The following is a 23,514-nucleotide window of genomic DNA, read 5'->3' on the forward strand; positions in this document are numbered from 1 at the left end:
CATTTACACAACCGTGTCATCAGCATGCCATTGCAGATGATGTCCGTTAAAACCCCTTCCACCATAAAGGATAATGAGTACTAATATTAATATTCATAATCATTAATATTAAGTAGATACTAAGTAGAACTAATACATACTGAATAACTAGTAGACACTGAATTTTTAGTGAGTACTTATTAAATAATTACTAGTTACTGAATCATTTCTACTTATTTAATTATTAGTGCGTAATTAATAGGTACTGGATAATTACTGGATAATTAGTATGTATTACATAATTTTAAGTAGATACTGAATAATTAGTCTATAGTAAATATTAAGTAGGTACTGAATAACTAGTGGGCATTACATAATTAATATGTATAATAATTTCTAATTTTTTAATTATTAGTAGCTTGTGAATAATTAGTAGGCACTGGATACTTAGTATTAAATAGTAATAAGTATACTGATTTACTAGTACTATATAGTATACTGACTAGTAGATACTAAATCATTTGTAGGTACTGAAAAACTAGTAGATACTGAATAATTAGTTGGAACTGAATAATTAGTACATATTAAATAGTAAGAAGTAGGTACTGAATTATTATACTAGAGTACCGAATAATTAGTTGGAACTGAATAATTAGTACATATTAAATAGTAAGAAGTAGGTACTGAATAATTATACTAAATACTGAATAATTAGTTGGAACTGAATAATTAGTACCTATTAAATAGTAAGAAGTAGGTACTGAATAATTATACTAAATACTGAATAATTAGTTGGAACTGAATAATTTGTACATATTAAATAGTAAGAATTAGGTACTGAATAATTATAGTAAATACTGGATAATTAGTTGGAACTGAATAATTAGTACCTATTAAATAGTAAGAATTAGGTACTGAATAATTATACTAGATACTGAAAACTAGTAGATACTGAATAACTAGTAGGCACTGAATTATGAATGTTCTAAATAATTGGTAAATAATGAATAATTAATAGTACTAGATAAAGGGTAGGTACTAGATTAGCAGGTACTGAACAATTACTACCTATTGAATAGTTACTAAGTATACCAGCTAATCAGTAGGTCAAGTACTAAAGTACTAAATTAGTGAGTACTGGACAATTATTAAGAACTAAATTAGCCAGTCCTGCTAACTCATTATTACTACTTATATAAAATGATTAGTATGTACTGAGTAATTAGTTGGTAGTGAATAATTAGTAATCTTGTGTTCAAATGAAAACACAGTGGGGTTTAAGGGGTTAATGTAACAGTGTCCTCAGCCATTTCTGGGAACTGTCATAATGACACTTCAGTGTGATGACATCAGTTGTTTTTATTTATGCTCATTTAAAGCCATGACATCACACATGATGTGATCTGTCATGACATTAGGTTTTATTATGGGAGATCATTTGATCATGGCAGTACATGTCGCAGGTCGACTGCGTGGTTGTGTCAGTGTAATGTAGCGGGGTACCCGGGTTCAAGTGTTACCAACAGCAACCACACAACCAGCATGGGGGGCCTTACAGTACGCCTGCAAAGCTAATTATTAACAGGCTGCTCGTTACTAATTTAGGTATTAGAAATGACTGAATGCAGCTAAGCTACGAACAGTTCAGTTCAACTTTTTCATTCAGCCTTGCACTCCTTGCCTTTTCAGAATGGGGAAATACAGAGTTCTGTCTCCTCAGACAGCAATGTCTTGGGGATCACAGGGAAAGAAGCCGCGCTGGATGCTGGAATTAAAGCTCCTGGATTCAGTTTGAAAGACGGTAACTTCCAACTTTTGACCTCGTCCCAAACACACGGTTAATCTTCGTTTGGTGACTTCCCTGAGCATCAATTTCTGTTCTCCTCTAGATCCAGATCAGATTGTTGCCGCCACGATTCACTTCGCTCACCTTCGTAAAGAAGACAAGGTGAGGTTGCTGGAGATCATTCAGCTCTATGATGACAAACTGGAAGTCAAGACCAAAGGAGGCCTAAACGCTGGAGCGGTAAGCAACACCTTAAGATACCGATGCAGAAGCAGAGTATCTAACAGGAAACCCTTTTATGTGGCGCTTTTGAATGGGGCTTACCGTCCCATACAAAAAAACATGTTGAATAAATATACAGCATATTGTAAATGCCCTTAGAGGTGTACTTACAAATTACTACTCTAATTCCTTCCTATTAGAACCTCGGCGATCTACTTTTGAAGGGTGAAACCCCAAAACTTCAAGCACCATCAGTTGAAGTCCGTGGGCTGAATGGAAAGTTGAATTCCCCAAATATAAAGGGCGACCTCACAGGCCCATCAGTCAATGGAGAAATCCCACAGATGACTTTGAAGGGTTCTGCACCTGATCTGACTGTGGGAGAGAGTGGGAAATTCACAATGCCAACTGTTGACGTGTCTGGACCCAAGCTTCAGAGCCCCGATCTAGACGGCACCATCAAAATGCCCAATGCCAGCCTCTCTTCTCAAACACTGAGCACTCCAGATGTCTCTGCAGAGGTTAATAAGCCGGATGTGAAATTTAAGGCTCCCAAGTTTAAGATGCCAAACATCAGTTTACCTGCTAAAAAAGCGAAGCTAGATGGGGGTGTGGCATTGACCACTCCAGAGCTAACAGGAGATCTGAAATCCCCGGATTTGAGTCTGTCAGTCCCAGAGGCAGATCTCAAAGCACCCAAGGTTGATGTGAATTTGCCCAAAGCTGAACTACAAGGGCCGAACCTAAAGGCAGACATGCCAGATGTTGATGTTGAGGCTCCCTCTGGAAAATTCAAACTACACAAGCCCAAATGGACTCTTAAGTCTAAAGTAAAGGCTCCAAATGTTGATGCCAACATCAAGACACCGGAAGCTGAACTCTCTGTGCCAGATCTCAAAGCTGACATCAAGACCCCAGATGTTAATATGACTCTCCCTAATGCTGAGCTCAGAACCCCTGAAGCAGACATTGATGCTCCCTCTGGGAAAATTAAATGGCCCAAATTCAAGACACCAAAAGTAAAAGGACCATCAATGGACATTGACGCAGATGTGCAGACTCCAGATCTGAATCTATCCACCCCGAAAGTGGATGCTGATATCCGTGCACCAAATGTCGATATAGATGTACCAGCGGCAAATCTTGAAACACCGGGAGTAGACCTTAATGCTCCCTCTGGGAAAATCAAGTGGCCCACTTTCAAGAAGCCTTCAATTGGAGTGTCTGGACCAAATGTCAAAGGTAAAGGTTTGGACTTGGATGCTAGTGTATCCACACCTGACCTGAGTCTGGCCACCCCAGAGATTAAAGGTGATGTCAATGTCCCGGATGTAGATTTGACCATACCTAAGGCAGAGTTGGACACTCCCAAAGTAAACGTGAACGCTCCATCTGGGAAACCCAGGTTCCCCACCCTCAAGCTACCAAAGCTAAACCTCCATAAACCAAAAGTGGAAGGTCCCAACATTGATGCAGACGTAAAGGCACCACAGTTAAATGTCTCAACCCCTGATGTGGACATGAACCTGCCCAAAGCTGAACTTGATGGGCCAGGTCTAGACGTCAAGGTGCCAGACCTCAAACTCTCTGCGCCAAAAGTAGAAGGTGATATTGCTGCACCAGACCTAAACATCAAGGCTCCAGATGCAGACCTCAAGGCGCCATCAGGCAAACTGAAGATGCCAAAGCTAAATTTCTCAAAGCCTAAAGTGAAAGGGCCACATGCAGATCTTGAGGGTAACCTTAATACCCCTGACATGGATGTCTCCATCCCCGATATTCCGAAAGTTGAGGGGGAATTCAGTGGACCCACACTCAAGCTACCCAAAGCTGATCTCAAAGGACCTGAACTGAACGCCCAAACACCAGAGCTGAACCTCTCAGCACCCAAAATCAAAGGAGATCTCAATGCGCCCAATGTCAACGTCGATCTCCCCAGTGCTGACCTGAAAACACCAAATGTCGACACCCCATCTGGAAAACTCAAGCTGCCTCATTTTAAGATGCCTAAATTTGGTCTCTCTGGACCGAGGGTGAAAGAACCAAAAGTTGCAGCAAGTTTACAAACACCAGATGCAAATGTGAACTTGCCCACAGCAGATCTCAAAGGGCCTGGTCTAGATCTAAAAGCACCTGACCTCAGTGTCTCCACTCCAAAGGTGAAAGGTTCTGTAGATGTAGATTTGCCCAAAGCTGACCTGAAGGCTCCACAGCTCGACCTTGATGCAAATACTCCAGATCTTAATGTCTCGGCCCCAAACGTAGACCTCAGCTTGCCAAAAAGAAGCCTTGAGGGCCCTGATGTAGATCTAAAGGTCCCTGACGTTGATGTACCATCTGGAAAATTAAAGACGCCACACTTCAAATTGCCCAAAATAAATCTCCACGGGCCAAAGGTCAAAGGCCCAAAAGTGGATGCTGGTGCAGATCTAAAGGCACCAGACGTAGATGTGAATTTACCCTCAGCAGATCTAAGAGGCCCTGATGTTAACTTCAGAGCACCCGACCTGGATCTCTCTGTTCCCAAAATTGAGGGCTATGTTGCTGCTCCGGCTGTAGATTTAGATTTACCCAAGGCTGATGTGAACGCTCCACGTGTTAACATTGCTGCAAAAACACCCAACCTCAATCTCTCGGCCCCAAATGCAGAGCTGAGCTTGCCAAAAGGTAGCGTTGAGGGCCCTGATGTAGATCTGAAAGTCCCGAATGCTGACATTGATGTACCTACCGGAGGTTTAAAGATGCCACAGTTGAAAGTTCCCAAATTTGGTCTCACTGGGCCAAAGGTGAAGGGGCCTAATCTGGATGCTAAAGCAGATTTGGATGTTTCTGTTCCTAAGATTAAGGGGGAAATCAATACACCAGATGTTGATCTAAGTCTACCAAAAGCTGAAGTGGGCGTCCCTGACGTCGATGTGAAATTACCCAAAGCTGAAGTTAATGTTCCTGATGTTGATCTCAAGACTCCTGAAGGTTCCTCCGGAAAGTTCAAACTCCTCACTATCAAAAAGCCCAAAGCAAGTCTATCTACCCCAAATGTAAAGACACCGGAAGCCTCAATAAATGCTGATGTCAAAACTCCAAGCATCAACCTTTCAGCCCCAAAAGTAGATGCAGATGTTAAAGCTCCAGATGTCAAGTTGAAGGCACCTACAGCTGATCTCAAAGGTCCTGAGGTTGATGTGAAGACTCCAGCAGTGGACGTCGAGGCTCAGAAAGGAAAGTTCAAACTTCCGTTTAAAAACATTTTTTCTGGCCCGAAAGTAAAATCCCCCGACGTTGACGTTGCTGCTAACGTTGAAGGACCTGACCTGAGCGCGTCTGCCCCCAAAGTTCAGACACCTAACGTTGATTTGAGCTCACCCAAAGCCGAGTTTGCCGTCGGCTCTCCAGACGCCAACGTGTCAGTCGATGCTCCCAGGAGTAAATTCAAATGGCCCTTCAGGCGGTCAAAGGATGGCTTAAAGGGAGCGACCCTAGACGTTCCAGATGCACCGACAGTCAATGCCGAAGTGGCAGAAGTGACCCTCCCGAAAAACGTTCCAGTGTTCAAGACGCACAGACTGCCCAGCAGCAACATCGAAAACTTCCTACAGGACATTGGTGGGGCTATTGATCTGAACAGGGATCCCACAAAAGCCCTGGCGGAGACTTCAGTCCCTCAGGTTAAGGTTCAAACCGAGGTGAAAGCGTCCCCCGGGTCTTCTGATGAGAACGCCCTGGCGCAAACCGTCAACATCATGGAAAGACTAAAACTGTCCGCAGCACGCTCTGTGAACGACCTGACCGACAGCCTTGAGGCAGGGACGTCTTCGGGTCCGGACAGCCCGACGAAGGTGAAAAGGGGGACGTTTAAAGTGACGAATCCCGAAGCTGGCAAGGATTATCCAGTGGTGAACTCCACAAGTGAAGAAGACAAACTGTCTCTGGGTCTCAACAACATGCTTGGTTTGCCCACCAAATCTCAAAGCGCAGACGAAGTCTAAGGTCCAGCTTCAAATGTGATCTGCGTTCTTGTTGGGGCTGGTTTCGGAGAACAGGTCTAGATCTACGATTAAATGGACGTGATCTTGGAAACTGCTCACTGTCCATGTGGAGGACCATCTCTTCACGTGACACTGCCCACTTTTATCAAATTAGACCTAACTTATGTACAGAAAAGGCACAAATCACGTACTTTCGTGGGTGGAGTTTGACATAACGATCTGAAATACATACAAAAAATAAATGTGATGATTTTAGAAGATTATTAATATGAAGGAAATGCCTTTCTCTGCACTCAAATCTAATATATATATATTGTTTTTATGAATGTATAATTTTTTTTGGTTTGTTTTACATGTATTCATCAGTATTGTTGCTAATGAAGAAAAAAAAAAACTATGATGCCCAATGAACTAATTTTTTTTTTATTGTTTATGCTGCATCTCTGCGTTTCAGTTCTGACAAAAATAGTTAATAAGCTGTATAAAATTTCCATAAGCAAGGTTATAAATATATATATAAAAATGTTTTCTAATAAATGTCATTTTTAAAGCAGTAATTCAGTCCTTTTTCAGTTTTTTTTTTCTTTTAACACGAATGCCATTATTCAACCATGCCTTGTCCATAGCAGGAAACTTTTTTGTTTACAAACACTCCAAGAATCTGTTCTTGCTCCGATTCGTACCTCTGATGACGCTTGGTGGTTCTTAAAATGACAACTCGTAGCTCACTATCAATTAATTTATTTCGAGAAATGCAGCAAAACAGCAAAGATATCCGACACAAGCACACACCCACTCACATCATGACGTGCATGTACACCACAGCCACAGCCCTGCAGCCAGCCTCGCAACCCTACTTTATGTTTACGAAGGTACACATGACATTTCAGTATCAGGTAGGAAATGGAAGCAGCTGGACTGTATTGGGGATCTCCGATGTCTGCTTTGGGCATCCCCAGCTACAGCCAGCACTTCTTTCCATCAGCACTTCAGTGCTTATTCAAAGCAGGCCTCTTGCAAAGATACATTAAAAAAAGAACAAGAAAGAAAAGGGTTGCAGTTTAGGCCAGGAAGAAGGGGGTAAAGATCTGCAGGTGGTTAAACTGAATCAAGCTGTGCCGTGACTCACCCTGTATTCTGTACAGAACTACACAGTACGACTCTATTCGTTTCTCCACCCAGTCTGTAGGCTAATTTAGGTAGCGCGTCTGATTAGTTGTAGAACACATTTCTACAACATCGGTTCAGCCACCAGATCTGCAGCAGAGGACTATTAAGTTCAAGTACACCATCTCAGGAAAGACTCATCTGACCATTTAAAAAGACCTGAAAAGTGTCAGTAGCATCAACTCGAATACACGTAAGCCTTGTATCTGCAAAATGGCAACTTTACAGGAGAAGGAAATCAACCTCTTAACTTGTCAATGTAAAAAGATTTGATCCCTGGTCATTTTGGAGGATTTCTATTGGTCCATTCATCATTAATCTAAAATTTCGATTCTCTCTTACACAGAGCTCAAAACTAGGAGTAAGTGTCTTGTTCTGTCTCAGTAATGGCTCCTTAAGCCCTTTAACGTAGGCTGTGCTTAGCGTTACACTTCTTCCTACAGCTCTTCACTCTCATAATTACCTTACAGCCACAATTAGCATTTCACAATATCACATATCCTAAAACGGAGCCCTGTGGGATGCCACAAAACACTTAGCTAAGAAATCGACAATGCAATGTTTCTGCATTAGAACCATTTTGTTTCCTCATGAATTTTTACTTTCTGGCCCTGAATCTTTCTATCACTACTAAGAACTCAATAATAATAATAATAATAAACAACTTAAAGTTCAATGTGTTTTAAAAAACACAAGTGCCCTGCAAAACCCTACATGTTCATGTTACAGTCAGGCAAACGTCCTAAAACGATCGCATGATGGCCTTTGACAACAATGATGACGACTCAGTGAAATGTCATCTTTATTATGGTCATTTGTGTGACGTTTCCAATTGGAACATAACCCACTGTTCAAAAAGTCGTTCCCCTCTAAGTGCCGAGTGGGCGGTTACTATCCAAAGGCCTTCTGAACACTTGATAAGTGATTCAGAAGCTCTTAGCCAACATTTCACAGGTCCTCAGACCTGGTGGTACTTTCGGAACAGGTGCAAAGAAAGTGGCAAATGAGTTGTGATATTTAAGATATGTAAATGTCACTCGATTTAACCCTTCATTCCCCCACCCCCCTTACCATAACTGACTTTCTACCAAGCAGCCGTGTCAATGTCCTTGCTGCAGCGTCAACTGCAGGCTTGTTTGGTTCACGGCGAGTGCCTGAGTAATGTTGGTTAAACTGCTCCAATTTACTGATTTAAATGACCAGGCGTGGCCGAAGGTGTGGCCGCTTTTGAAAAGACAAACATACTCGACTAGAGCGTCCTATTCCCGACGTGCCGATTCCTGCTGCCATCCGCTTTAGTTACAGAGGGCACAGCGTCCACATCCTTCCCGCGTTCTCTTCTCAGTAGCCGCCTGCTGCGAACCTGAGCTAGTGCGGCCTCCTCCAGCGCGAAGGCCAGTCGTTCTCCACCCACTGCTGGAGCAGCTTCAGTACATCGATGCGCTGGTAGAACTGGCAGAGTTTGGTGAGCTCCGTGACGGGTTTCTGGCTGTAGCGGTGCAGGAATTCCTGCGTGGGGCTGTGGTACGCGGAGCCGTGTGTCCGCTGCTCCAGCAGCGTTAGCTCGTCGTAGCTCATGCCCCAGCGGCTGGCAAAGTTCTTCCAGTTCTTGATGGTGCAGTGCGTCGGGTCCAGCTTCAGGCGGAGAGAGTAGAGAAGGTCTTCGTCGTCCAGCAGGTCGCTGATTTTCGGGGGAGGGATGGAGCACAGACACTTCTCGCAGGAGCTGGACAAGCACTGGAGGTCTTTGGTGAAGTCTGAGGTGAAAGATAAGGAGAAGCAGGGATGAGGAACTTGTAGAGGTCATTTACCCCACTGACGTATCCATACCATAAAACAGTGGCCACAACTGAACATTCAAAGACACCAGAAGTCTATGCTGTCGCAACAATGACTACATACACCGATCAGCCATCACATTTAATCCTCGGGGGGTACCAAACGAGCACAACTGGCCGTACTATCTCCGGGTGGGTAGATGGCGCTCTCTCCCCTCATCGCTCCTAAAGCGATCTTGTCCAGCACAGACCTCTGTTAGCTGGTGTGGTGGAGCTGGGGACTCCAGGCAGAGGTGATGGCTGACTTTGCATGTATCGGAGGAGACGTGTGTTAAGTTCCTTACCCTCCTTACCCTGGTGCTAGGTGGAGCTACGAAGGAGCTACGCGGATTACCTGGCAGTACCAGATTTTGGTGCTACTTCTAGTAGCTCTACTGTGGGATCAGACCACTGGACCACTTTTGGTAGGTACTGACCACTGCATACCAGGAACACCCCACAAGACCTGCATGATGTTTTGTTTGATGTTCAGGCCCAGTCGTCTAGTCGTCTAGACATCAAAGTGGCTCAGATTCTCACGCTTGCCCATTTTCCCTGCTTCCAACACATCACCTTCAAGGACTGACTGTTCACTTGCTGCCTAATAGGTATGTCCCACCTCTGGACTGGTGCCACTGGGACCAGATAATGAATGTTATGGCTGATCAGTTGGGGGGGGGGGGGGGGGGGGGTGCAATGCAAATGAATGGAAATATCAGTGAATAGGAATTACCTGCAGTGATGGATCCTGGACAGATAAACTCACTCGCGTCGTTTTCAACTGGCTGGTAAACAAGAGGGGGAAAAAACGACGTTAGGTTTAGGTGTTGGGAAGAAACTAAAGCAATGATATAATAACACATGATAAATCATGCTATATCACGCTACACCACTGTGTGCATATATAAACACTGTAATTTACTGTTTGGGATGACATATTGCAGAGACGCGAATCGGTCCCCCACCTTCGTAGGTCAAAAGGAAAGGTGTAAAGGAAACTACTAACGAGACAGAGCTCACCTACACGCACAGATACACTCACACACCCACTTGTGAGAAATAACATCCACTCATGTGCGGTTTTGGCATGTCTAAGTATAAACTTCCTACAGGAAACTAGCATGTGTGGTGCAATCACTAGACTCTAGAGTCTAATATTCTTATATACATACACACACACACACACACACACACATACACATTATATATATATACATTTACATATACATTTACACATATATATATATATATATATATATATATATATATATATATACATACACACACACACACAGATCACACACAGATCACACACAGCACAACTGGGAACCAGAAAGTTTTGTCCAATAGATTCCAAGTTGGCCCCACATACAGATGCCCACCAGGGTCTGTAAAAGGATCAGGAGGGGTTAAACATGGCTCGGCAAGCTGCCACTGTTGGGCCCTTGAGCAAGGGCCTTTACCCTCTCTGCTCCCTGGGCACTGGAGTTGGCTGCCCACCGCTCTGGGGGTGTGTGTACTCACTGCCTCTAGTTCACTAGTGTGTGTGTGTGTGTTCTACCACAGATGGGTTAAATGCAGAGGACACATTTCGCTGTACAGTGTACAGTGACAAATACGTGCACCTTTACCATCTGGGTTGTACTCTGCATATTGGGGCCTTGATGGGACCCATGTGAGATTGGGGTGGGCTGTAACAATGGGGCCAACTGGCTAACTGGAGAAGCCCGACTGGCTGAATGACGTGCACACATCATTTAGCCAGTCCGGATCCAAGGTCTGCGAGAAAGGATCACTCCAGGGTTGAAGGGTTGGAGACCACTGGCTTGGACCAACAGATTAACTAACTGACAGACCCATGGGCAGAAGGTTTCAGCTTGTGTTAAGGACAATAAATAAACACCCTGGATGCTACATTTGCATATTCTGAGATCTGACCGGTAGTATCAGACAATATGTAGCGAGCAACTGTGGGTGGGCAGAGAGGCACTCGTTGAACCTCGGCATATATGGATTTCCAAATGGGTGCTCTACACCTTATGATGACCCTATGGACCCTACGGTGTGTTTTTGTCCTGCAAGCTGACAGCAGGTGTTTCTTTTTTGGAGGAACTGGGACTGGAACTGGACTGGACTGGAACTACACACCAGGCTTTCTCAGCATGGTGGTAGCAGACGAGAAGGTTTCTCGTTCTCTTTTACTGACTTTCAAACCAGACTGTCCTCTGGGTTAACCCAGACGAGGATTTAGCCAGTGTGGCTTTTCGTTTGTGTGCTTTAACCACTACCTCTTTTCTGCATTTTTTTTTTATTTGGCATCATGCCATCTACTAATACACTCTTTATTTTCCGGCCCCGGTAGCTCCACTTGCTCTGAGAGTTTGGTAAGTTTGGTCAAGTGTGAAAGCTGTTTTCGAGCCCGGGAGTGGTCCAGAGAACCGATCTCTGGTCCTACTGAACTGGTTTGCTTCAAGCAGACTGTGGTCTCCTGGTCTCCTGCCTGTATGGAAGCTCCCAGATCTGCTACGGGTTTGCAGAAGATCCCTTCGCTGCCTTCAGTGTTTGAATTCAAGGCATGTAATGAAAAAGCCATAAATGGATAAACCTAGGTCCTATAGATAATAAGCCCCTCCCCTAAATGAGCCCACAATCGCGGTCATCCTTAAAACTCAGTCCTACTTAAAATAATAGAATAACTGCTTAAGAGGTTTTTTTCGAGTTAACTCAACTGAGCCAAGTCGAAAGTTCTCCTAACTCACATTCTCTTACTTCTGCATCTCAGTTTGGTCAACTGTACAGACTGAGTTGAGCCTTAAACATTAGCAAAGGAGCTGCAGCTGAAACAGAAATGATCAAATACTGTGTAAGATGTTCAGTCAGTGGCTCCGCCCTCTCCACCTGAGAACTCACACGACCTATCACACGACGTCCCCACAGTGGGAGGCTTTTGATAATGGAGCGCTGAGCCCTTGCTGGGATTTGAACGCATGATCTCCTTAGACTCGATTCTTGAGTCTTAGGATGGCGCAACTGTCTAACTGCCTGCCAACACCACAGGAACAACATGGTCAGGGGTCTGAAAATAGGAGAATAGGAGGGACCTCCCCATGGGTTCCTGACTTGAGTTATCATTTTGAAAAATACCCCCACCTGTTGTATTCGGTCCATGGGAGGTGTGAGGTATCCAGGGGGGACCGAGCTGAGCTGCAGAGTCACGTTATCTGTAAGAATGAGATTAAAGAATTAGAGGATCAAAGGAACCCTTAATAGACAGTGGAATACTTCCACTATTGCTTATATGTAGCAACTAAGCTGCCAACATTGCCTTATCTATGGCGAGGGTTGTAAACAGGATGATGTCTGTCTGTTATTGTATTCAGGCTACAAAGAGCATTACCACAGCTACGCCGGTAGCAGATAAGAACTTTTCCCATGTGCGAGGCTTACCTAACCTATAGCAACGGCAAATGTAATGTAATTTGGTCCCATTGGTTTGTCATTGAAGCATAAATAAAATTGAATACCTTGTGGATCAGTGACTTGAACTGGGTAGTTGGACTTCAGAGACTAAGAGAAGAGAGAGAGAGAGACACCGTCACACCTTCATTTATCATACCGAGTCGATACACAAAGAGCACACACACACAGATACTTGACACTAAGACAATATCTCTCTTATCCCTCTTTCTTTTTTCCCAAGTAGAGACATATTTGAACAGATAAGAGGCTTGACATGCAGCGAGGGAGAAAAAAAAAAGAAAGCGTTCAGACTGTGTGGGCTAATGAGCTGAGGACAAGCTGAAACACATCTACTGACAGGACCAGATCTCCGTTCCAAAGCACCGCCGGCACGGCACAAAGGAAACCTTGTGCCTCTGTGTTCTATTAAAGCATCAGGCCCCTTTTTAAATAGGCCTACAAGAGCTGAAAATTGGCTCGTCCCTTTTTTAAGGCTTGTATAGCTAAGGACACAAGGGGACGACAAGCACGGCTAATTAGCTGAACTCCAAAAAAAAGTAAAAGGTGAGACGGAGGGCTCTTTGAGTGACGCCGCAGAAGATCTGCTGGTGGTTCCATAAAGATCTAGCTCTAATTCGCCAAATTGGTTCCCCCCTAAAATGGTTCCTAATGGAAGCAAAACTTGGTGCACTCTCTATGGTGTCGCTCGAAGAACCTTTTGGAGCACCTTTAATTCGGACACTGTAGTTCAGACCCCACTCATGTTATCAGATTAAGGCCTGTATCAAATATCCAGGCTGACCCCAGCACCGTGTCTCTGTCGTCTGTGTACTGCTTAGAGATAGTAAACAGCCTACCATATCAGTGATGAAGCTGCTGGGATCCGTATCCTCAACCGGTTCAGAGGCGACCCTCCCTGTCAGAAACACAACATCGGTGAAGTCCTGCTTCAAGACTAGACACACACACACACACATACACATAGGAGCACACGCAACTGTACGGCTGCTACGAGGACAGGAATACACACACACACGCGCAAAACAGGAACTGGTCGTGGCATTGTGTGTTTCGTTTTAACTCGACTGCCCTGTCATACAGCATCGTTTTCCAGGATCTGTAATACCGCTGAAGTGGGAACGTGGGGGGAGGTCCAACCACAAGTAAGCAAATTTCTTCAGGTTTTTCTTTCTCTTTTTTTTGGAGTTTTGCCCAATTACCTCCCCAATGTCTCAATGTTTCAATCCGTTCAGATCTCGGCCTCTGTCCGAGACCCCGTTCTACAGCTACAGAGGATGTCTTTCCAAAAGATCCCATCCTATCCCAATGCTACCTAGACCCACCTAAGGAGGTGGCCTAAGGCTTGGCCATAGGTTAGACAGGACTGGAGACTGGATTCGAGGTCCAGATTTGAAGACCTAGACCTGCAGCATTTAAGGTGGAACGGAGAGTTCGAGAAAGGGGAAAACTGTAGCTTAGCGTTAAGACATGGCAGCGATAGCGATCCAGTACTTGCAATACTATCCAATACTGGGCTTTAAAGGGCCGTTTCTAGCTAGACCTGTTACAGGATATATATATATATATATATATATATATATATATATATATATATATATATATATATATATATTCTTTTCTTTCCAATATCCTATCCAGTGTCGTGATACATCCTGTCCCCCTGGACGTCATCTTACAGAAGGACCATTTAGGACCCAATACAGTGAGCAACGACCCCAAGCAACTGCTTACCAGGACATATTTAATGCTGTATTATATTAATATTAACATATTAGGAGTACAATTGTACCAATTCTGCCCCCCCTCACAGTGTGGTTTATTGCTTTATTATTTTATTTGGATCCCGATTATCTGCTGATCTTGCACAAGGTTCACAAAAACACTCATTTAATAAAAAGGAAACAGCAATAGAAATATATATTTCCATTTATTTCAATCGTGAAGGGGCCATTTATCACATGGACAATTCCACCCAATGGAACGGTCAGTAGAGATGACGTGTCAGGGGTATGGCATGAAGATAACTGTTACTAATATCTGTTAGGAAGCAAGCTAACAAACGATAAAGGAACTAACTAGCTCAATAGCGGATAGCTTTACCTGATCGCTAGCTTTACCTGTTGGTATCAGCTTTACATGCCAACATAGCAACAACAATATTATATCGTTAACTTGTTAATAAGTGATTCATGTTTAATAAATCAAATTAAATTGTGACTCAGTAATGATCAGTGAATATATTTTGATAAATGTTAATCTGGGATGGAAGTGTGACAGCCATGTGAAGAAGGGTAATTAATCGCATGCACGATTTTAACCAATGGAACAGTCGGGGGATAGGATGTCACGACACTGGCACTTTTGTCATCATTAGGGAGTTCCCTGCTCAAACACACACCTACAAAATCTGGTGGCTAAGTGCTGTGTTGAGTCAGGTCAAAGTCCCGCAAGGACTGGATCTGGAAACCCCAGAGTTGCAGCACTGAGCGGGCCGGCACAGCTCTAGAGCTCCAGCTGTGGACCTGGTGGCTTAGTACTAAGAGTGCTGGGTTCGTGCTCCCAAGGTTGTGGGATTGATACCCAGGTCTGCTGAGCTGCTGGTGTTGGGCCCTCAAACAAGGCTCTTAACCTTCTCTGCTATAGAAGTGCCACAATCACAATAATAATAATAATAAAAAAGAGAGCCCTGATGGGACTGATCAGGTTTAGTCTGCCGGTTGAATGTTGACCTCAAAGCTATGCTAATCTTGTCATTTTCCCCTTTGACTTCTGCAGCATTCTCCCAAGCCATTGACAGAAATCTTACCCACCACTAAAAAGTGCCTTTGCACGTCAAACAATTTCAAAAGAAGAGCTTCATCTCTTTGGGCAACAGAGGCTGCAAGCTTCCTCCAAAGCACGTGAACTCCACCGCAGCATTTTTTCCAAGCTTTTATCACCACAATCGCTGCCACAGTGCCACAACGCAGCAGGGCCCGCCTCTCTGTTTCTATAACTGTGCGCCCATTGCATCAGATTCAGGAGGTTACAAACTTTTCCTAACGAGCATAGCAACAGTTCACGCACCGATATTGCTACTGGTTCCCAAATGACATGTTGGAGAGTGAGGTGTCTGATTAAAAAGTAAATAGTCTGGGCCATTGTAGATGAATCCTGGCACTTGAGCATATCAGTGACTTGGTTGAAGACGTCTCCCCGGCATCTCCCCGGTGAAGGTCAACTGAAAAAGTCAGCTTTAGGAAGACTCATCAGACGAATGGTCCCAAGAGGTCCACCGATATTCTGTCTGACCTAAATCTGTTCTGAATTTGGGCCTCGGACTGGTCCACTGGTCCGCCTACCTTTGAATGTTTGCCATGTCATGGCTGATGGCTGACGGTTTACGGTTTACAAAATAAGGCCAATTGGGGTTTTTAATGGAATATCTATAAGACAGTTCCTGTAACTTTTGAAACAGCAGTGATAAAGAAACATTCTAGTATTACAATGAATTATATTTTTAGAACTTTAGATTGTGGTGAGGCCTCAGCCAACTGTGGTCGGGAGTCCACAGTTGGCAGTTGTAGTAATATTTTAATAGCTAATAACATTACTCAAACTAAAAAAGTGGAAGGCTTCTGGGTCATTGCAACAATACTTTGGCTACCTTATGACTTGGCTAAGAGAGCATAGTCAGTTCTGTACTCTCTGTGTAGGTTGAACGTCTCACGTCCTCTTCAGTCATTCAGAGTGAAAAGGGTTGGTTTACCTTCCCGTCATGGTAACTCAAGACAACGGCAACTGACCACAACTATTAACTACCAGAACATTAATATTCACACCAGTAATACTCTAGTAATACAGTTTTAGTCATATTTTAAAAGCTAATAATATTACTCAAACTGAAAAGTAGAAGGCTTCTGGGTAGCACAACTGTCCAAGCATTGTCCCAATAATTGGCCCAGATCATGCTGATGCCTCGGCTAAGCTGGGTGGTGTGACTGTCCAAGCGTTGGCCCCATCATTGGGCCAGATCATGGTGCTGCCTCGGCTAAGCTGGGTGGTGTGACTGTCTAAGTGTTGGCCCTATCATTGGCCAAGATCATGCCGATGCCTCGGCTAAGCTGGGTGGTACGACTGTTTAAGCGCTGGCCCTATCATTGGCCCAGATTATGCTGATGCCTCGGCTAAGCTGGGTGGTGTGACTGTCTAAGCGTTGGTCAAGATCATGCCGATGCCTCGGCTGAGCTGGGTGGTGCGACTGTCTAAGCGCTGGTCCAGATCATGCCGATGCCTCGGCTGAGCTGGGTGGTGCAACTGTCTAAGTGTTGACCCCATCACTGGCCCGATCATTGGCCCAGATCGTGGTGATGCCTCAGCTAACCATGGAGTATAGGACAGCACTCAGTTCATTACGATGGACTAATCTAGGGGTGGACAATACCAGTCCTGGAGGGCAAGATTCCAGCACAGTTTTTTTTTTTGCTTTTCCTGCTCAAGCCCACCTGATCCAACTCACCTGTCAGCCCTATTAGCAGGTTCAGCAGGTCTGTCAGAGCAGGGAAATCAGCAAACTGTGCTGGACTCTGGCCCCCGTTGCCCACCCCTGCCCTAGTCATTCACCACCAGTATCAGTTCATCTTTTCCTCCCTGTGACATCAAGAAACAGCTGACCTAACCTGAACCTATTAACTACCAGACCTGTATGGTTGCAAATTGTGCAAATCATAAATTCCACGACTAACCGAAGTGTGTGTGTGTGTGTGTGTGTGTGACGATAAACACTTGAAAGCCTTTCCTTGAATGCACTCTCAGTTTTTCCTAACTCGTAACGTCTATAACCAGCGCGAGACACTGCAGTTCAGCAAGAGCAACCGGACATGAAGGGACATCAGACAGTTACAGCATGACTGTTTGAGGGCCCACGGTCGCCTTACAGTAAGCCTGGGTGGCTCAGGGGGCTGAGAAACGGAGAGCTAAGCGCAGACGACAAAACCTCAAAACTACCTGGAGGCCAAACCGCCAAAACAGGAAAGGGTGCGCTAGACATGGGACATGCTTTTCTCAAGAAATTAAGCAAAACACATCAGCCGTGATCAGATTTTCATTACCAGCACCCCGCTCTTGCACCTCTACTCGTCACTCTTTTCTAAAGAAGTGCGGCGCTTCTTTTTTTTTTTTGGCTTCTTTTTTTTCTTCTTCTCTAAAGACAGGCTTCAGTGTGCAGTGTAGAGATGGGTCTAGTCTCGCGTGCATCTGTGTGCAGAGTCCTAAATCAACTCGTCATTGTTTCTGCTCAGCAAAGGGAATGCGGCGAGCGTGTAGCTGCTTGCCCTGGATGAACTTGAAGAGATGAAATGTAAACCACATCATAATATATGGCTGCAGGGCTGCCCTTCCACTCAGATTAGGCCCACTTTTCTTCCCTGGCCACCCATATACAGCCATTTAGAGCAGAGACAACAAAAAAAGGTGCGCTTTAATACGCGAGGCTGCTTAATTATGGAAAACCTGCCCTGTGAATGCCCTGACATGCATAAAAGGTGGAGGGTGGCGCAATAAATAAACTGCAGTGGGTACTTTTGGCTACATGTGACTTTACTTATTCCTATTTTAGGCCTGTTTGAAACACGAACTTCAGCTTTGCCCAACTTTCTGGACACATTTCTGCAGCCAGTGCTGAAAATTCTGATCAAAATTCTGATCAAATTCAGTGACATTTGTAAATAAATGTTATTAAAGTTAATGGCCCCATGCTTCCTGCAGCTCCGAGCTACAAGAATGCCTCACAAACCTGTCGTAGCTTGCAGCTTCGCAGTACTGTAAATGTTAACCTGACAGTTTTTTGCCTTCTGAAGTATTCTTTTGAAGCAATCTCAGGCACAAAGCAATTGACATACACTAAAGTACAAAATCAGGTCCTGGATATCATTAGTTATTTAAAAAAAAAAAAAAAAAAAAACTATTTTATAGACACCCTGAATATAATAAATATAATAATCATTCTGTATCAAATTTACACCTAAGAAATTGTATTACTAAAGCCAAAAAGCAGGAGGCTCCTGGGTGGCGCAACTGTCAAAGCGCTGGAACCCATCTTTAGAAGACAGTTGGGAGTTTAGGAATGCACAGGTAGGCAGGATGGCCCTCCCTCTCTCCCCAAACACTCAGCAAAATGCTAGCCAAAGCATGCTAATGCAACAGAGCTGCCAGTTAGTGTTCTCCTATCACAAGCAACTGTACATGCTGAGATGGACAGTGATGTTGCACTTAGACTGTTGCTCCACCTGGGAGCTTCTTGATTTTCACTTTGAAAACATGTGGTAGCACTTTCACTCAAGCCCTTTAAACAACGGTTAGCACCATAAACTTATGCTAACTGCTACTATGCAGATGTAGAGCGATTTCTTCTCATTGCAGACATCATTTATTGTTTACCACAAGCCAAAACCATTGTGTGACCCATTACACACCGCCAGCTCTCTTTTCTAGCAGCTTTATTAGGGGCCACCTGACAACATGACTAAAGAAGCTTCTTATTCTTAATATGCCAAACACACCAAACACCTGTTAGCTAACTGACAAAACAATTGGTGGAGGTATCAAGCCTATATGTGTCTTAGAAAGTAATTTCAAGCATTAGACACATGTAGGCTATATCTACCAGAACTTCAGTGCAGGCTATGTTTTCAAAAAGCTGAGGTACCTTCAGTGCAATAGACTAGACTTACCAGAACTTGAAGTATCTTCAGTATAGGCTAGATCTACCAGAACTTGAAGTACAGTAGACTAGATTTACCAGAATCTGAAGTACCTTCAGTGTATGCTAGATCTACTAAAGTAACTTCAGTGTAGGCTATATTTACCAGTACGTGAAGTACCTTCAGTGCAGTAGACTAGATTTACCAGAACTTGAAGTACCTTCAGTGTAGGCTAGATCTACTAAAGTGCCTTCAGTATAGGCTAGATCTACTAAAGTACCTTCAGTGTAGGCTAGATCTACTAACGTACCTTCAGTGTAGGCTAGATCTACTAAAGTACCTTCAGTGTAGACTAGATCTACTAAAGTACCTTCAGTGTAGACTAGATCTACTAAAGCACCTTCAGTGTAGGCTAGATCTACTCAAGTACCTTCAGTATATGCTAGATCTACTCAAGTACCTTCACTGTTGACTAGATCTACTAAAGTACCTTCAGTGTAAGCTAGATCTACTAAAGCACCTTCAGTATATGCTAGATCTACTAAAGTACCTTCAGTGTAGACTAGATCTACTAAAGTACCTTCAGTGTAGGCTAGATCTAGTAAAGTACCTTCAGTATAGGCTAGATCTACTAAAGTGCCTTCAGTATAGGCTAGATCTACTAAAGTACCTTCAGTGTAAGCTAGATCTACTAAAGTACCTTCAGTGTAGGCTAGATCTACTAAAGTACCTTCAGTGTAGGCTAGATCTACTAAAGTACCTTCAGTATAGGCTAGATCTACTAAAGCACCTTCAGTATAGGCTAGATCTACTAAAGTACCTTCAGTATAGGCTAGATCTAGTAAAGTACCTTCAGTATAGGCTAGATCTAGTAAAGTACCTCAGTGTAGGCTAGATCTACTAAAGTACCCTCAGTGTAGGCTAGATCTACTAAAGTACCCTCAGTGTAGGCTAGATCTACTAAAGTACCCTCAGTGTAGGCTAGATCTACTAAAGCACCTTCAGTTTAGGCTAGATCTACTAAAGTACCTTCAGTATAGGCTAGATCTACTAAAGTACCTTCAGTATAGGCTAGATCTACTAAAGTACCTTCAGTATAGGCTAGATCTACTAAAGTACCCTCAGTGTAGGCTAGATCTACTAAAGTACCCTCAGTGTAGGCTAGATCTACTAAAGTACCTTCAGTATAGGCTAGATCTACTAAAGTACCCTCAGTGTAGGCTAGATCTACTAAAGCACCTGCAGTTTAGGCTAGATCTACTAAAGTACCTTCAGTATAGGCTAGATCTACTAAAATACCTTCAGTATAGGCTAGATCTACTAAAGTACCTTCAGTATAGGCTAGATCTACTAAAGTACCCTCAGTGTAGGCTAGATCTACTAAAGTACCCTCAGTGTAGGTTAGATCTACTAAAGTACCTTCAGTATAGGCTAGATCTAGTAAAGTACCTTCAGTATAGGCTAGATCTACTAAAGTACCTTCAGTGTAGGCTAGATCTACTAAAGTACCTTCAGTATAGGCTAGATCTACTAAAGTACCTTCAGTGTAGACTAGATCTACTAAAGTACCCTCAGTATAGGCTAGATCTACTAAAGTACCTTCGGTATAGGCTAGATCTACTAAAGTACCTTCAGTATAGGCTAGATCTACTAAAGTACCTTCAGTATAGGCTAGATCTACTAAAGTACCCTCAGTATAGGCTAGATCTACTAAAGTACCTTCAGTATAGGCTAGATCTACTAAAGTACCTTCAGTATAGGCTAGATCTACTAAAGTACCTTCAGTATAGGCTAGATCTACTAAAGTACCCTCAGTATAGGCTAGATCTACTAAAGTACCCTCAGTGTAGGCTAGATCTACTAAAGTACCCTCAGTGTAGGCTAGATCTACTAAAGTACCTTCAGTGTAGAGTAGATCTACTAAAGTACCCTCAGTATAGGCTAGATCTACTAAAGTACCTTCAGTGTAGGCTAGATCTACTAAAGTACCCTCAGTATAGGCTAGATCTACTAAAGTACCTTCAGTGTAGGCTAGATCTAGTAAAGTACCTTCAGTGTAGGCTAGATCTACTAAAGTACCTTCAGTGTAGGCTAGATCTACTAAAGTACCTTCAGTATAGGCTATATCTACTAAAGTACCTTCAGTATAGGCTAGATCTACTAAAGCACCTTCAGTGTAGGCTAGATCTACTAAAGTACCTTCAGTGTAGGCTAGATCTACTAAAGTACCCTCAGTGTAGGCTAGATCTACTAAAGTACCCTCAGTATAGGCTAGATCTACTAAAGTACCCTCAGTATAGGCTAGATCTACTAAAGTACCTTCAGTGTAGGCTAGATCTACTAAAGTACCTTCAGTATAGGCTAGATCTACTAAAGTACCTTCAGTGTAGGCTAGATCTACTAAAGTACCTTCAGTGTAGGCTAGATCTACTAAAGTACCTTCAGTATAGGCTAGATCTACTAAAGTACCTTCAGTGTAGGCTAGATCTACTAAAGTACCCTCAGTATAGGCTAGATCTACTCAAGTACCTTCAGTGTAAGCTAGATTTGCCAGAACTTGATAGAGGTCTATATCTGGTGAAGGGAAGGAGAGCAGACAGTGAAGGGTACAAAGGGAAAGGACTCCAAAATCCAAAATCCCCGTCACTAAACTCCTAACCCACATCCTACTACGACAAAACCACCGGCGAGAAGAGGCAAGAGTTGAAGCCCACTTACCAAACGGCTCGTCGAGCGCCTTCAGACTGGCCATGTTCGCCATAAGCGTGGCTAACATAGGCTGCGGGTGAGCGGCGACCGTTACCTACACGAGAAGCGGCGAAGCGCGAGCGTCGCTATGGCAGCAGCGAGGCGAGGCGGAAGACGTAAGACGGTTCCGAATGACAACAAACGCACGTTACTGCGCACCTGCACCGAGGCGCGCGTTCCGCATTTCCCTCTGCGCGTTCACGAGGAGATACGGGGTAAAGCGCCGGGCGTGTGGAGAAGGTTCACAGGCGGAGGTGGTGCACTCTGCGCCTCGGCTGCATGAAAACTGAGGTGGTTGCTGAGGAGTCGCTGTTAGCTACACCCCCTCGCACCGCGTCACGTAGATGCCAGGCTAGTCAGCAGGGGTGGGGGCAGGGGTGGGGGCAGGGGTGGGGGGTGAGTACTCGCCTTACTTCACCAGCCAGAAAAGAGGAAATTCCTCGGCCGGATGCCACGTCTTTGTTCGTCTTTCGTGGAGGAACCTGAAGAACAAAAAAAGCCTGGAGAAGTTCTATCTCCTCCACTCTTACCTTCTAGAAGTAGTAGCAGAAGCAGCTAGCGAGCCTTGGTCTGACGTTTACACGACGTCATCTCTCCAGACGGAACGTCATGGCAACGTCTTCTAGACATCCTCCCATCTCAGACATACTTCCAGTGAAGTGGTTTGGATAGGCACAAGCTGTGCTGTGCTTTTAAGTGAAAGTACGTCAGACGTTTACCAACGAAAACGTACATCCTCATACAGCGAAGGCTTTAAAAACCTCCATTAGATGTTTCCAGGGATCAGGGGCGTGCGGACGTGGTGACTAATGGATGGTACACAGTTCAATTAGCATGCTCTTATTTTGTATTCTGAATAAGCTAGGGCTACAATACAGCAGGTGCTTAGCAACTGCCTGGAAACCACTTGGAGGTGGAGGTCCCAGACAACATGGGCGGAAGGTGGGCTGGGTGGGATCCAGGTGGGCATGGGCCCTGAGTGGGTTCGGGGCTATATCTACCAGAGCTTGCAGTAGGCTATTTCATGTGGGGCTCACATGGACGGAAGGTGGGCTAGGTGGGATCCAGGTGGGCATGGGCCCTGAGTGGGTTCCAGGTGGGCATGGGCCCTGAGTGGGTTCGGTGTAGGCTATATCTACCAGAGCTTCCAGTAGGCTATTTCATGTGGGGCTCACATGGACGGAAGGTGGGCTAGGTGGGATCCAGGTGGGCATGGGCCCTGAGTGGGTTCCAGGTGGGCATGGGCCCTGAGTGGGTTCGGTGTAGGCTATATCTACCAGAGCTTGCAGTAGGCCATTTCATGTGGGGCTCACATGGACGGAAGGTGGGCTAGGGGGGTTCGGTGGCTTCAGTGTAGGCTATATCTACCAGAGCTTCCAGTAGGCTATTTCATGTGGGGCTCACATGGGTGGAAGGTGGGCTAGGTGGGATCCAGGTGGGCATGGGCTCTGAGTGGGTTAGGTGTAGGCTATATCTACCAGAGCTTCCAGTAGGCTATTTCATGTGGGGCTCACATGGACGGAAGGTGGGCTAGGGGGGTTCAGTGGCTTCAGTGTAGGCTATATCTACCAGAGCTTCCAGTAGGCTATTTCATGTGGGGCTCACATGGACGGAAGGTGGGCTAGGTGGGAACCAGGTGGGCATGGGCC

General features: G+C 44.5%; 1 protein-coding gene across 1 annotated transcript; it reads right to left on the reverse strand.

Annotated features, from left to right (window-relative positions):
- Positions 1-6,753: 6,753 nt before the first annotated feature.
- On the reverse strand, positions 6,754-22,104 carry edaradd (EDAR-associated death domain). Its single transcript, XM_072690547.1, has 6 exons — positions 21,836-22,104; positions 13,274-13,332; positions 12,482-12,524; positions 12,108-12,178; positions 9,691-9,742; positions 6,754-8,897 (listed from the first exon to the last, which is right to left on the reverse strand). The coding sequence occupies exons 1-6, from the start codon at positions 21,891-21,893 to the stop codon at positions 8,509-8,511; spliced, it is 672 nt and encodes a 223-aa protein (XP_072546648.1). The 5' UTR covers positions 21,894-22,104; the 3' UTR covers positions 6,754-8,508.
- Between the last annotated feature and the right edge of the window lie 1,410 nt (positions 22,105-23,514).

The sequence above is a fragment of the Salminus brasiliensis genome, chromosome 10 (assembly GCF_030463535.1).
Source record: "Salminus brasiliensis chromosome 10, fSalBra1.hap2, whole genome shotgun sequence".
NCBI lineage: Eukaryota > Metazoa > Chordata > Actinopteri > Characiformes > Bryconidae > Salminus > Salminus brasiliensis.